The 16,696-nt window shown below is 37.3% G+C and overlaps 1 protein-coding gene across 2 annotated transcripts in view; it reads right to left on the reverse strand.

Annotated features, from left to right (window-relative positions):
• The window catches only part of PSMD14 (proteasome 26S subunit, non-ATPase 14), a 126,131-nt gene that overhangs the window by 16,898 nt on the left and 92,537 nt on the right, over positions 1-16,696 (reverse strand). For both annotated transcript variants that reach the window (XM_006160272.3, XM_027776497.1), the window contains exons 8-10: positions 13,065-13,172; positions 2,810-2,884; positions 627-752 (exon numbers count right to left, since the gene is read on the reverse strand). In XM_006160272.3, the coding sequence (XP_006160334.1) occupies positions 627-752; positions 2,810-2,884; positions 13,065-13,172 (309 nt within the window). The remainder of the gene's footprint in view (positions 1-626; positions 753-2,809; positions 2,885-13,064; positions 13,173-16,696) is intronic.

The raw sequence follows: 16,696 nt of genomic DNA on the forward strand, positions 1-16,696 counted from the left end.
GTGACCATCCCCCCTGGGGGGTGATTTCTCGCTTTCTGTCTCTATGTCTCTCTCTGTCTGTCTGGCGAGCGCACGCGCCCTATAGCGAAAAAAAACTCCAAAAAAAAAAAAAAATGTGTAGTTACACTTTAAATGTGCAATTACATGGTTCAATAGGGGTGATCAAGTCACAGCATGAGGGCCAAATCTGGTCAGCTTCCTGTTTAAAAAGACTACAGACATATTCCTTTGTTTTCATATTGTTTATGGCTGCTTTTCCCATATGATATTAAGAGCAGAGGTGAGTAGTTGTGAGACTGGAAGGCTTGTATTTACTATCTGATCGACAAAACAGGCCTAATTTTTTTTAACTTTTTTTTTTATCTACTTTTATTCATTTATTCATTTTATTTTGATTTGACCAGAGAGAGACACAGAGAGAAAGAGAAGGGAAGTGAGAAAGCAAGCCCACCAGGTCCAGGACTTGAACCGTGGTCAGCCATGTGGGAGTGTCCAGCACCTTAACCACCATGCCTCCTGCTGGTCCCAAAACAGGTCATTTTTAATTATTTATATCTATATATGCTCACCATTTAATCAAACTCATGCCAATGATTTTAAACACAAATGTTAAAAGCAACTTTTACCTTATTGTAATTCTTGGCTAATTCCAACATCTCTTTTACCACTGATTCATTGTGTTTGCAATGTTCACTGTAGTCCTGAAGTGTCAAACCTTCCATCCAACTCTTCTTATGCAAATTTAACAACATCTAAAAGATATAAAGAAAAAGTTCATCATTTTCCTGCCTTGAAGATATTCCCTTCACTTATCTTTTTTTTTTTTTTTTTGCCATAGGGTGCATGAGCTTGCCAGAGAGGGACAGAAAGAGGGGGAAAGTGAGAAATCTCCCCGCTAGCAGGGATGGCTGTGCCACAATCCGTTCTCCACACTTTTCCTGGGATTTTGGGGATGTGTGTATGCCCACATGCACACACACCCAGCATGAATTTCAATCTACCGGTCTGGAACTCAAACTGTGGTCAGCCATATGGGAGTCCAACACTTTAACCACCAACCACCTGCTGCAGCACCCTTGTCTTAAGAAAGGCTTCATGGGGACCAGGAGATGGCCTAATGGTTAAGCCACTGGACTCCTAGATGGCAGACAACAGTTCGAGTTCTAGACCCAGAGGCTTGAAACTCATGCCAGGTACGTGTGCATGCATGTGTGCCTAAAATCTCAGGAGGAAAATGGAAGGAGGTTGCAGCATGGCCATCAGCACGCCAGGGTGATAGGGTGATTTCTCACTCCCAGAAATTTCTCTGTGTTTGTCTCTCCAGCGAGTGCATACACCCTACACCAAAAATCTCTCCAAAAAAAAAAAAAAAAGAAAGAAAAAAGAAAAGAAAGGCTTCATGGGCCAGTAGGTGGTGGGTGATTAGGTGATTAAGGCACTGGATTCCACATGGCTGACTGCACAATTCAAGTCCCTGACCCAGCAGCTTAAAAAATACACCAGGTGCACATGCGTGTGTGCCCCAAATACCAAGAGGAGAATGAGGGAAAATGAACTGTAATGCGGCCATTCCCCTGGGGGTAACTTCTCACTTTCCCTTCTTTTCTTTCTCTCTGGTGAGCACATATGCCCTATGGCAAAAATCTGGAGAAAAAAAAAAAAAAAGAAAATGCTTCATAAAAAACTTAGAATTAATGAATTAACATTTAATTTTATCAATTCAAATAAACTCCAATTAGAATTCTCCTAAATTTGGGGCTGGCAGATGGTGTGGTGTTTAAGGGCACTGGATCCCACATGCCTAACTTAGGTTCAAGTCTTGTATCTGGCAGCTTGCTTTCTCTCTGTCCCTCTCTGACCAAATAAATAAATAAGTAAATAAATAAAAGAATTATTTAAAAAAGAAGAGTTTCTCCTAAATTTATATTAATATAATCTAAGAACTGCTCCAACCTCATGGTCTTTACATTTCTTATCCTGCTTTGAAGCTATTCTGATCTTTGCATGACTTATGTTCTCTTTCTTAATAATAGATGCCTTCCTTAACACTATGTAAAAAAAGCTATCTGAAACAGTTTTTCTTGCCTGAACTTGCTATATTTTAAAACTTTTCTTATTGCCAGAGGGTGTGTGTACTTGTCGGAGAGAGTGAGAAAAAGAGAAAATACCCTCCCTCCAATGGCATATGGTCACACTGCAATCTTTTTCTTCTGTTCCTCCTTCCCATTAAGATTTTGGGCAAGAGGCTGGCAGGTGATGTAGTGCTTAAGGTGCTGGACTCCCACATGGCAGAAGTGGTTCCAGTCCTGGACCTGGCAGCTTGATTTCTCACTTTGTTTTTCTCTCTCTGGTCAAATTAAAAAATAATAATAAAGAAAATAAAATAAATAATTCTTAAAAAAAAAGGGTCTACACAATGATAACTTTATTTATTCCTCTTAAATTTGGAAGGCTATATGTTTTGCAATTTAATTACAAAGGTCATTTTATTGCAGAAGATACATTAACCAGAAAAGAAGTACAGAACCAGGAGAAATATTTTTATAATTTACCATAAAACTGAATTGAAATGTCTGAATTGTTTCCTATTTCCTCTCCCACTTTAGTACCTACCAATAAAATAAAGTATGTCTTTCAATATGTCCAATAAAACAATCCATTATTTTATACTGCAATTCATCAGAAATGGAAGAATGTTTGAAAACATCAAAAGAAGTCAACAATGCAAACACACATCATATACCACGTCATAGTTTAAATGTATTGAAAGATTTTTTTTGCTTTCTCTAAGTTAAAAATTTAAACTCACCTTCTGTTCCAGTTCATTTTTCCGATAGTTAATAGTAATGGAGTAATAATGTCTGTTTAGTCCATGAATTAATGCCTATATAGATAGTGATATAAAAAAGAACAAATTAGTATTTTTCATCTAAATAAATACAAATCTTTTTTTTTTTTTTTTGCTATAGGGTGCGTGCACTCGCCAGACAGACAGAGAGAGACATAGAGACAGAAAGCGAGAAATCACCCTCGAGGGGGGATGGCCACGCCGCAATCCCTTCTCCTTCATTCTCCTTCCGGGATCTTGGGCATGCATGTACACGCGCCTGGCGTGAGTTTTTAGCCACCAGGTCTGGGACGTGAACCTCAGTCGACTATGTGGCAGTCCAGCGACATAGCCATTACGCTAACTGCTGGTTCCATAAATACAAATCTTTGAAACAGTTTTGTTTTCTTTTAAAATTTTTTAAATAGGGTCATGCTATCTCACTATTGTCTTGTGTCTGCCTCATAAGTAGCTGGTATTACATGATGTCAACCATGCCCAGAGTTTTAAGGTAGACTGAAAATGGCACCCAGGCCTCTCATGTGGCCTCAGCCCTCCGAGTAGAAGCATCAGCAAGTGGATGCTTCCATAACTGGGCTGAAACTATTGACATACCATGTACCCAAGACCTTTACCATCTTCTTTTTTTTGGGGTGGAGGGGGGGGTGGAGACGTTTTTATTATAGGGCTCGTGCACTCGCCAGAGAGACAGAAAGAGACAGAAAGTGAGAAATCACCCCTCGGGGGGATGGCCACGCCGCAATCCCTTCTCCTCCACTGTCCTCTCGGGATCTTGGCACGCGCCTGGCCTGAGTTTAAGCCACCGGATCCGGGACTCGAACCGCGGTCAACTACATGGGAGTTCAACGACATAGCCATTATGCTAACGGCTGGTCCAAAGACCATTGCCATCTTCTAAAAAGGTATTTGATCCTAAGTAACATTAGATCAGGTTAAAAATTTCTCAGATGCAATTTTAGAAGGTTTAGAAGAATGGGTTGCACATTCTTCAAAGCACAATAATACAGTAGGACAAATTCAATTTTCAGGAGCTTTTCTCAAAGTCAGAGAAAAGGTATAATCTCATCATAACTAAGTTACATATTAACTAACCATAATATATTATGTTTCATTTATGATACCTAAGGGGTTCTTTGGGATTTCAAAAGAAAGTCCTAAAAAGCCGTAATAATGCACTTGCTTCTTCATGCAAATTAATCTGAGGTTTCCTTTTTTCTTAATTGTTTGAATGATTCAAATAATAGTGTTCACAAATTAAGAATGTGGAGTTTGTTCTTTACTTGGGTAGATGTGGTATCACATGCTCTTATTCAATGACATGCAATCTCACTAGCCAGAATTTTTTTTTTTCACTTGCATTCAATCTCCAAGACAAACAGACCAGTCATAATAAAAACTTAAGCTAATGGCATGGCTTTATTGAGAAATAATAACTCCAGATGTGCTGAAATCAATTAACAAATGCACAAGTATTTAACTTTAGCAGTAAGTGTTCAAATAAGGTTCAGAACAATATTCTGAAGTGCCAAAGGATACTCTTATCAGCCTAGTAAAACATGAAAGTACAGAAAAACACCTTAAGAATATTTTTAATAAGTATAAAAACAAAAAAGGGCTCTGGGACAACTCTCTGGAGTCTAAAGACAAAGTCAACCAAAATAATCACTATTGTAACTAATGGATTTTTACAGTGTAGGTCTTAAAGTGTGAAGGTAGCAGAGGAAGAAGTAAGGAACTGTTTTTGCTTGTTTTTTAGGTTTTGCCATAAGGCACCTGTGCTCACCAGAGAGAGAGACACACACACAAAGAGACAGAGGGAGGGGAACTGGAAATCACACTCTGGGGGGACAGCCATGCCACAATCCCTTCTCTTCTCCTCTTGGAATTTTGGGCAAGTACACACACATGCCTGGCATGATTTTTGAGTCACCAGGTCCAGGACTTAAACCATGGTCAGCCAGTTAGGAATCCAGTGCCTTAATCACCATGCCACCCACCCGCTGGTTACTAAGGAAGTAAACTTTAAATGAGCACCTAAGCATCTGTTTTACACATTATTTCCTTGAATCTTCATAACAAACCAATAAGGTAGGCCAATTCCATCTGTATTTTGACAGATAAGAAAAATAAGATATGAATCTTAATTTACCCCAGCTTCGGACCAGCAGTTGGCGTGATGGCTATGTTGCTAGACTCCCATGTAGTCGACCATGGTTCAAGTCCTGGACCTGGTGGCTTAAACTCACGCCGGGCACGCGTGTGTACGTGCCCAACCGGGCACGTGTGTGTACGTGCCCAAGATCCCGAGACGAGGATGGAGGAGAAGGGATTGCAGCGTGACCATCCTCCCTGGGGGGTGATTTCTCACTTTCTGTCTCTCTGTCTTTCTCTGTCTTTCTGGCGAGCACATGTGCCCTATAGCAAAAACCTCTCAAAAAAAAAATTATCCCAGCTTATATCTAGTGAAATGCTGTGCTGGGGATTGAATCCAGGTATTCTTGACTCCATGGCCCATGTTCTTTTTTAAGTTTATTTGTTCATTCTCTTATGAGAGAGAGAGAGTTATAAAGAGAGACAGAACTGTGTATCCCCAGCAGTCTTCATGTGACAATCCACCCCTGGTCTCAGCCGGCCTGCACCACAGACATGCATACAGGACCAGCACGCTCAAGGAAGTCCCAATATGTCTATCCAGTATTTTACCCATATGGGTCCAGCTGAGTCACCACTATGCCACCATCTAGCCCCATAGTCTACATTCTTTCTTTCTTTTTAAAAAATAATAATTTACTTATTTAATTTTGTTATTATTATTACTTAATTTGACTAGAGAAAGAAAGAGAAAGGGAAAGTGAGAAAGCAAGCTGCCAGGTCTGAGACTTGAACTGTGATCGCTCATGTGGGAGTCCAGCAGCTTGACCACCTATACTACCTGCCTGTCCCATCCATGTTCATTTCTTTGTTCATTCATTTACTCTTCCTTTCTTTCTTTCGAAAGATTTTAGCTATAGAGCACGTGTACTTGCTGGAGAGATAGAAAATGAGAAATCATCCCCCAGGGGTATGGCCACACTGCAATCTCTTCTCTTCCAGTTTCCTCTTGGGATCTTGGGCATGCAGGCACACGCATCTGGCCTAAGTTTCAAGTTACCAGGTCCGGGTCTAAAATCATGGTCAATGACATGAGGGTCCAGTGATGTAACCATTATGCCATCTGCTGGTCCCTTTCTTTCATTCTTTCTTTTGAGAGAGAGTTTTGTTATAGGGTGCATGTGCTTGCCAGAAAGACAGAGACAGAAAGCGAGAAATCATCTCCCAGGGGGGATGGCCTCGCTGTAATCCCTTCTCTTCCACTCTTCCTCTCAGGATTTTGGGCATGCACACACATACATACACACACACACACACACACACACCTGACATGAGTTTAAGCCACTGGGTCTGGGACTTGAATCACAGTCAACTCTGTAGGAGTCCAGTGATGCAACCATTACACCATCTGTTGGTCTCCCTATTCAAGTTCTTTTCAACATATTACACTACGGCACATGTTAGCAAACTCTTAGATTAAGTCTATGTAGTATATGGATCAGAATGAGAACAAAATATCTTATTTTTAAGCTGTGCTACCAAAAATCACTTTGTCAAGTACTAAAACAGTTTACATATGTACTATAACAATACATTCTCCTATTCCTAATGTCTGCTATAAACACAAGCAATAAAATCCTATAGAAAGTTGGGGCCGGCAGATGGCGTGGTGGTTAAGAGTGCTGGACTCCCAAATGGCTAACCATAGTTCAAGTCCCAGACCTGACAGCTTGCTTTCTCACTTTCTCCCACTCTTCCCCTGTCTCTGGTCAAATTAAAATAAAATAAATAAAGTTAAATAAAACAATTCTTAAAAAAAAAATGCAGTATCTGGGACCAAGCAGATGGCGCAATGGCTATGTCGCTGGACTTCCATGTAGATGACTGTGATTCAAGTCCCGGACCTGGTGGCTTAAACTCACACCGAGCATGTGTGCGTGCATGCCCAAGATCCCAAGAGGAGAGTGGAGGAAAAGGGATTGCGGCATGGCCATCTCCCCTGGGGGATGATTTCTCACTTTCTGGTCTCTCTGGCAGGCGCATGCACTGCATAGCAAAATCCTCTCCAAAAAAAAAAAAAAGCAGTATTGTACAGACCAAAAAGTGGAACTAATCAAGATCTCCCTTAATCTGTACTCATCTTTGTGCAGATTAGGAGGTGCAGCCTGTGGGTGGAGAATTAGAAAAAGCCCTCTAGGCAGGCACAGCCTAATTGAAAGTAGAGCGTGGCTGGATGCCCCCTCCCCCCAGAGCTTTTGTGCAATGCACTAACTATAATTCTACAAGGTGGTCACAAAGTTTATAAACTTTGGGCCAATACTTACACCTGTGGCCAGCCAAGAGTCCCACAGGCCTGTATTTTAGAGATTAAATGTATTGCTGAAATATATAATTTGGTATCTGAAGGCATTATCCACTTGATTTTTAATTATGTTAATTACACATAAGTAGTAAAACTCAGACAGGGAGCTTGAAGGTTAGCAAATATAATGATAACAAAACAGATTTAATTTAAATAAAATGACATTTTCATGTAAATTTCCAATTATACTTACTTTCCTGCTTTGTACCCCTACATATGCCCCAAGTAATAAATACACTGACTATGTGCTCTTTGGGTTCACAAAGAAGGAAGAATGCATATGGCCGTTTACTAAGGGTTATGTTGGGTTATTAGAAAAGTCATGACACATTTCTTCCCTATGCTTTTCTGTGCAAAAATGCATCATGACTTTCTCAATAACCCAATATTTATATATACTCATTACTGTGGAAAGTTGGCATATTAATATTTTTAGAATTACTTATGTAATTTTTATTTATTTATTATTATTTTTTAGTTTGCTGTAGGGCACGTGCAATCACCAGCAAGAGATAAAAAGAGAGGGAAAGTGAGAAAGCAAGCTGCCAGGTCTGGGATTTGAACCATGGTCAGCCATGTGGGAGCCCAGAGCCTTAACCACCAAGCCACCTGCTGAGCCAAAGCTGGCATATTATAAAACACACAATTATATAAACTATTTACAGGCTCTTGATATGTATGCTTAGATCAAAAGATAAATTTGTATTACTTAAATGGTTTTACACTGATAAACTAAATATGGTGCTAAATGACATTCATTAAATACAAAATAAAACTTTTGGTGTATAAACAAAATAACAGAAAAGAATAAACATGTTCTGTGGTTCCCTCTAGGGTGGATAACAGTGTTCTAGAAGGCAAAAGTGGAAGGAAATGCTTTACTGAATATCTTTTTGAGTTCTGAACCATATGTATATGTAAAATCTGTGCCAAAATTAATTAATTAAATTTCTAATATAATATAAAATAATGATGAATCAGTTCCTATATTAACTCTCTGAATAACCTGGGCAAGTCAACCTTCTAAGTTTGTTTCCTTAACCACAAAATGACCTTTATGGTTCCTTCCAGTGCAATTGTTTTTTAACTGTGTGTTCAATAAATACCAAAAACAATGTTTTTCAAATAAAATAGTCCCCTCTTATTTGTAGGAGGTATGTTCCAAACCCCCAGTGGAGCCTGAAATCACAGAAAGTATTGAAACTTATATATAGTTTCCCTGTACATACATGTCTATGATAATGTCTAATCTATATATTAGGCACAATAAGAAATTGATGCAATAACCAATAATAAAACAGAACAACTATAACAATCTATTGTAATAAAAGTTATGTTAATATGGTCTCTCTCTTAAAATATCTTTTTATATTGTATATACTGACTTATTGTTGGTTGGTCCACAGTTAACTCCCAGTATTAAAATTGCAAGCAAGGGGGAACTACTGTAACTTAACTCTATTATACAATGCATACTACACTCAGGGCTATACTTAGAGACTCACAGACCTAGCATATGCATCTATGCTTCAGCATTTACTATATTTCCATGAGGCTGACAACCAATCTTAAAATTTACTGTGATATTCAATGATCTAAAATGCCACTGAACAGTTTCTAATGGAAATATTTTAAAAATTTAGTTACTGAAATAAATGCTTATAACTCTCAATTCTTTTTGTTTTTAAATTTAACTTTATTCATTTATTTATTTATTTAAACTTGACCAGAGAAGGTGAGAAAGTAAGTTGCCAGGTCTGGGACTCAAACTGTGGTCGGCCATGTAGGAGTCCAGCTCCCTTAACCACCATGCCACCTGCTGGCCCTTGTAACTCTCAATTCTAAGCATTTAACAATAATGGCCAAATGGCCTAAATATAAAATAACATAAAGTTTCATATATTAATATAATAGCTTATATTACAGGCATTATATAATCCCTTCTCTACCAGGATTATTACTGGTTTACATAAGATATGAAAGTGAAAATAAATTTTGGCTATCAGATATTTCAACATTGTCATTAATGCTTTCATATTAAAATCTTTTGAAATATGGATGAAGAAAAACAAGGAAAATAATTCTACAACTCTACCACCCAAAGGTGGTCAAGAGTAACATCTTGGTGTAAATGTATCAACATAGTTTATGAAATATATGTTCACAAAAAAAAGGACTTACATATCCTATTCTACAAATCTTTTTCTAACTTAAACATATTTTGAACTTTCCCTAAATTATTAAATGCAATGTAGTCATATTTCTTCCCTAGTACTTTTAAGTGAATAGCAAAGAAATTAGTATTAGAAAATCATCAGTGACCACCAGCATGTGTGCTGATGGATATAATCAGGCTTCTTCTAACCTGATCATTTGCAAGTTGGTATAAGAATAAGCCTCCCTCCCTACCACCGTTAAATTTGTTATAGGATGTGTGTGTTTGGCGGAGAGATGCTGGTGGGAGTGAGAAAGCGCTCTCTTCCCAGGGTAATGACCACACTGCACCCCCCTCTTCTCTACTCTCCCACTTGTGATTTGGGCACGCGTGCGTGCACACACACACACACACACACACACACATACACCGGGAATGTTTTTTCAAGCTGCAGGGTCCAGGATTCAAACCACACTGTTGGCCATGTGGTATCCACTTTAACCGCCATGCCACGTGGCTGGCCCCAAGGCCCCTCTTACATTATTATTTTATTTTATCTTATTTTTTTAAGACATTTGTGCTATCTTCCTGTGTCGGCTTTTGATGAGATCACAGGCATATGCCACCATGCCTGGCCTTTTCTTTGGATCAGGAATCGAATCTGGGCTTTCCATGTTGTGTCCCAGGCTGTGGAGTAAAGCGCATGTATGACCATAGCTGGGCCCTGTGAGGCCTCTCTTAACTAACACCAGCTAACTTCCCCTTCAAAATAAAAGGCATGACATTTCTGAGAGGTTTTTGATCAAGTTAAAAAATTATCCTAACAAATACTAGCAGATGGCATAATGGTTATGTTGCTGGACTCCCATGTAGTCGACCAGTGGTTCAATTCTCAGATAGATCCAGAAGCTTAAAACTCATGCGAAGCGTGGGTGTGTGTGTGTGTGCCCAAAATCCCGAGAGGAGATGGAGAAGGGACTGCAGCATGGCTATACCCCTAGGGGGTAATTTCTTATTTTTCTGTCTCTCTCTAGTGAGCTCATTTTCCCTATAGCAAAAATCTCTCTCTCTCTCTTTTTAAATTTTTTAAAATTTATTTATTTATTTATTAAACAAAATATTTACATGTTTAAATGTTTTTTACCTCATAATCATTTTTTTTCATTTCATTTTCTTCCATACATTCAATCACATTATTTGTCTTACAAAATGGGTATTTCAACAGGTGAACATTTCTTCCCTAGTACTGTGGATAAAACTATGAAATATCTCCAACAGATAATACTATACCTCTTTGTGCCATTAATGAGTTAGGACCAACAGATGGTGTAATGGCTATGCTGCTGGATTCCCATGTAGTCGACCATGGTTTGAGTCCTGGACTCGGTGGTTTAAACGCATGCCAGATACATGTGCATGCGTGCCCAGGATCCTGAGAGGAGAATAGAGGAGAAGGGACTGCGGTGTGGTCATCCCCCCCCCAAGGGTGATTTCTCGTTTTCTGTCTGTGTCTGTCTTTCTGGTGGGCGCACGTGCCCTCTAGCAAAAACCTCCCCCTCCCCCCCAATAAAGGAAAATTGTCCTGGGACCAGTGAATGGAATAATGGTTATGTCTCTGGACTCCCATGAAGCTGAACATGGTTTGACTCCTTAACCCAGTGGCTTAAAACTCACGCCAGTCACAAGTGTGTGCATGCCCAAAATCCCAAGAGGAGATGGAGAAGGGATTGTGGGGTGGCCATCTCCTCCATGGAGGTGATTTCTTGCTTTCTGTCTCTCCAGGGAGCACATGCGCCCTATAGTAAAAATCTCTCTTAAAAAAAAATATTGTCCTAATATACATTAAGATTATATTATAGCAATTACCATTGATTTCAGACTTTTCTTGGTTGCTTTCTTTCTGGCTTGCTTCAGAAAAATAAAAAAGTGGTCTAAAGTATGGAAGTATGGCTTTGTTCTGTCACTTTTTGACTTTATTCCATTTGCCTGTTTTAGTATTGAAATTATATTAAAACTCTAAAGCACCCAAACAGATGTCACTCTGATCTGATGGCCAACTATATAAATGGTAAAATATTTATATGTACAGATTCTAATTGGAAGGTGAAAACAAAAATGATGCCATAGCTGCTATGTACTCGGGTCACCCAATTTAGAAATTGGAAGCTGCTTCAGAGGTCCACCTTAAATTACAGACTATAGGGTAGGATTTAAAAATATAAACTGAACTACTGTAGAGAGAAATGGATTTTTATATCGATTATACTCTACTTTTAAGCTTAAAAAGCAGTATTTTAACTTAAGATGACACATGCAACAGGTGGCTGTTGACTTGCAATTAGTTAAAACTTCTGGCAGAAACATACAATGTAGTAAGCACCACGCACTTAGATTGTGAGATGCTACCTGACCTTTTGCAAAAAATAATGAATCAGTATGATACTATAGGGGCTTATAAGAAAGGTCATTATCACAGGCTAAACAGGTTCAATAATATATTCTCTTGGAACATGCAAGTATGGGCTTGTCTGTACCTAATCAAAATCACTGGTAGCTTATTTCATACTCATTATACTTTGGTTTTCCCTGACATGTTAAAAAAAAATTCTTTTCCAAAAGCAACACACCTTAATCTTTTGAAATAAAATGTTTCACTTTGATGAAGATTATACATGAGTGACTGCTGCAAAATCAAGCATTTAAAAGTATAAAGTTATCTAAGTGTAACCAAGCTTAAACATGGTTAACTGTCAAAGCCACAACTCCCCAAAGACAACCTTCTGACAGAGCAAAGTTTCAAGAGGGAAGCAGCAATAGCTACTATAATGTCTTTGTCTTAGGTGTGCTATTTAGCCAAACATGGCATTTCTATCCTTTTAATTAATCTTCAGAGAAGTAATTAACTATGTAGACAGAGGCTATGGTGCATTTTAAAACACATTTAAAGTAATTTTTGCAGACAATAAAGATTTGTATAAAAACAATGACACATGTGTATGATACAAAGAAAACATTAATCACTCAAGAGGATATTAAGTGCCTGAATAGCAAAAACACCAATAACAGTAGTTGATGACAGAAAAAAAATGAGGCATAACTCTTATCCAAAGTAATATATAGATTTTTTTTTTATAGGATTCATTTTGAAGGTAGGAATTAAACCAAACAAGGCAGAAAATCTGAAATACTATTTAAGAATTGTTTCTTAGGACCTCTTAAAATATACATTAATTTTCCCAATTTTTTGTGTTATAAGAAATCCCTACTATTCCGTCAATGGTGATAGTCAATGCCCACCACGTGAAACTACTCCCAGTCCTTGTCTATTCTGTTAACCATGCAAAGTCAAAAGTATTCTCAAGTTAAAACCTTACTATACTCTCAAAAAGAGTTTCCTCAAAATATGGTAGGAAAATGGAAGATGCACTAAGAATTGACTCATGTGAGTAAATTTAACTACAACAATTATTTCCACAACTCTCTTTTAAAATACAAGAAAATTTAATTGCAAGCAAGTTAAAGGACTAAGAATTAGATCTTAAAATGACTGTGGCAAGCTTTTAAAATGTAAAACAGACTTTTAACACATTATCAAATACAGGCATTACCTGGATAGACGGCTTGTTTAAGTGACCCAGATTTGAAGTTGTTTGTCTTGGTTCATGTCCTAGGACCATCATATTAGCATTGATCAATCTGAAGGCATCAATAACAACCTGTAAAAACAAGGTGTCAAGTCAATTCCTTTTTAAAAGCAAGTGATGATGCCAAGCAACAGTGGACAAGGCATGATCAACTTGCATCTGTTTCTGGCCTATTTCCAGAAAATCATTTAATTATAATATTAATAAAAAAGAACCTCCTGCTGACTGTGCCATCAGCACACCACCCTCTATCTTGTAATGTAAGGTGACACCAATTACTGCAATTTTCACGAAGCAGTAAAGAAAAACATTAACTTTGCATCTTTATTATTGAACTATGTCATTACTAAACTTATAAAACAGCCTTTATTGGCGTGCATATGTTTGTCACCTAAATTTTACCTAATCAAAATGAATGACAGAGAAACTAAAACTGAAAGTGAGCACAAGCTAAGGGACCACATCTAAAGCCCAGCCCTGTCACATCAATTATACCACCACAGTACTTGAAATGACAACAAAATTACAGCCAGTAAGGCACTTGTCCACATATTCCCTTCTAGTCAGATACTTTTTACTTCTTGTGACTATGAAAGACTTTATACCTTGTCTGATGGCCTTAAATGTCCAAGCCACTTTCAAGGATAGGAGACACAATATAAAAAAACCAAGGTCATCTAAGCTTTAAGTCAGGAGCCTGATACAGAATGATAGGGCCCTAAATTCACAATAAAGAAATAATAAAAAGATATCCTTTTTGGGGGGTTTGTACAGTAAGATGTCAAATTGTTACATGATCCATACTAAAAGGTTAACAAGAACAGCATACTATCCTATCACTGTCAAGCTCCTGTCCATCATCTTGGGTTGAAATAATTTGCTAATAAGGTGTTTAAACATTGGAAGTTTTATGTAAAATCATGTGAATTTTGCATCTTTAAAGGAATCTGACTGAATACATTTGTCACATAAAACAACCTTCAAGCAACATAACACAGTATTCCTAGATTTGCCCTTTAAAAGTGCTGAACAACCAAGACTTGTCAATGTTTTAAAATCTATTCTCAAACAGACTTGTTCTCATCTGTACAATTGCTATTTGAGGATTTAAGATTAAAAATATTTATTTTTATGTTAAGCTAACTGAAATCTAATCAAGTCTGAAAACTGTTCACAGTAAGTAGTGCTACATGTTGTATGCTAAAGAGCAAGATTTAAAAAAAGAAAAATCACCCTTTCTAAAAAGTTGTCATGAAATGTCCAAAGAGTACCATAACAGATACAAAAACAGACCAAAATATTATGACGAGTGAATCAATTTAAGGTGCCTGTCCACTCTGGGTTGGTCTAAAATACCAACTTTGAATTTTGCTTTTATTGCTAACAGTCAAATTTTCCCCAAAGACTACTCTTGCCTCAAAATAAAACCAAGCATCCCCAGAGCATGAATGATTTAATAGTTTGTGAAAACTTTCTTTTAATACAATAACCTTAATCTAGACTTAACTTTCACATTTATATATAAACAAATACAGCCTTAGTTGTTCATACTTAAACTTTTTAATCATCTATTTTTTTACCACAACATACTAATAAAGCCAGGTGTTAAAGTCACACATTTTAATCAGATGTTACCATAAATAATTTCAAACAATTGTTAAAAAAATTTTTAACACCTGGTGATGTAATAGTTATATCTGTGGACTCCCATAGTCGACCGCGATTCAAGTCCCAGACCTGGCAGCTTAAAACTCACACCAGGCATGTGTGCCTAAAATCCTGAGAGGAGACTGGAGGAGAAGGGACTGTGGTGTGGCCATCCCCTTTGGGGGGTGATTTCTTGTTTTCTGTCTTTCTCTCCTGCGAGCACATGTGCCCTATAGCAAAAACCTCTTAAAAAAGATGTAAACTTTTCTCTCATATTTTTCTCATATTTTGTACTAAAAAGCAGATACAGTAGTATCAAGTTAAAATGTGAGCAAAAGAGAAGAAAAGTGTCCATTCTGACAGATAGGTATACAACTTGAACAAATTAAGAACTAAGAATTGCCAACCTATTAATGGCAAATAAATTTAAGAGCAAAGCATCATATTGGGCTATTTTATAATTCTATTTTAAGATGTCAATAAAATCATCTGGAGGAAAAAAGAATTCCACAAAACTGAAAATTTCACTATATATCAGAGCAAAATGATTACATACTTTGTCATACTGAATGCTTTCAAGCTGAAACAGCAGATAGCTATTTTATATGCAAAAGACTCTACTATTTCTCTGGGATACTTTAAGCAGGTGTGACAGTTCATGAACAGAAAATGAAAATACCAGTAAGCAGACAGTATGATCTGTTGAAAACCAATCTGCAATAATTTTTGAAATTCTATTTAAAAATTAGGAGGAAAATTCAAGGACTTAATTTACTATTCAAGTAATAAATGATGGCCTATGTGAACATGCTTAGATGGACGAATCCTGAGTAGTGATGACAGCCAATGGAAAGTGATTACACTTAAGATTAATGGAATTTGCTGCCATCACTATAGCAACTGTCTTAAGGAAACTAACATGTTCAACAACCTGCAGACCAAAATTATATTTAGAATGCAATAAAAATATAAATATGGCAATAAAGTGTACATTTTAATTCTGCACAATTTTATAATTGGTTTTTGTACCATGAGAATAAGTGGGTCTTTTCTTTAGAACAACCTACCAAGATAGACTCATTAATGTCCAGTGTACTAATGAGCAATGGGTGAAGAAGGTGTTAATTATACCACAGTAAGATTCTAGAAAAAGCCCTAGTGAGCACTTGGAGGTGTGCTGATGCTGAAGGCATTTCTCCATGTTTGTGTATTTACAGCATGATGCAACAGAATGAGAGCTAGGTGGACACTCTATGGTTAAGAACTGAAATCATAGATACAGCATACTGAACAAAGATTCCACAAGAATTAATTAAAGTAGTGGGGGCAGGGAAAATACTCAAATATTTTGGAGCTCTCTAAATGTTTTTAAACAATTCGTGTCAAAGCATATATATATTAAATCAGTTCGGTTTGAGTTTTATAAACTCAAAAAGTAATTTAACCAAAAATCTTTGCACAAAAATTACCTCCCTAATATGTAACAACAAAAGGCTTTCAAGTATAGGAGTATTTTCAGAAATATGATGTCAGATTTTTAAAATTCCTTTCCATGCTGAAGTCCTGCACACCACAATGAATCTCTACGCACCAGCCTGACCATTTAATTTTTTCTGGTACAAGTGCCTTGAGACTTTTCAGAGGTCATTGCAACAGTAGACAGCTTATAACAAAACCATTAGCAGTTTGGCTAGCTTAGGGAAACCTCTTACTTTCCTTTTTTGTTTATTATCACTGCATGAATCTGCAGCATATGATAGTTTATAATTTCTCAGGCTTGTTAAATTCATGTTAAAGGTCTGTTTTCTTGTTGAATAAATTTTGTTCATATAATGCTGCCTATTTCATACACTCAGTCTTTAATAGCACCTTTGGTCTATGCGCAACTCACAGATCAAAACAGAGGACTAAAATAGGGGTTGATGATGCTATTTACATGTGTGATTCCT

Source organism: Tupaia chinensis, unplaced genomic scaffold (assembly GCF_000334495.1).
Source record: "Tupaia chinensis unplaced genomic scaffold, TupChi_1.0 Scaffold000674_2, whole genome shotgun sequence".
NCBI classification, from domain to species: domain Eukaryota; kingdom Metazoa; phylum Chordata; class Mammalia; order Scandentia; family Tupaiidae; genus Tupaia; species Tupaia belangeri.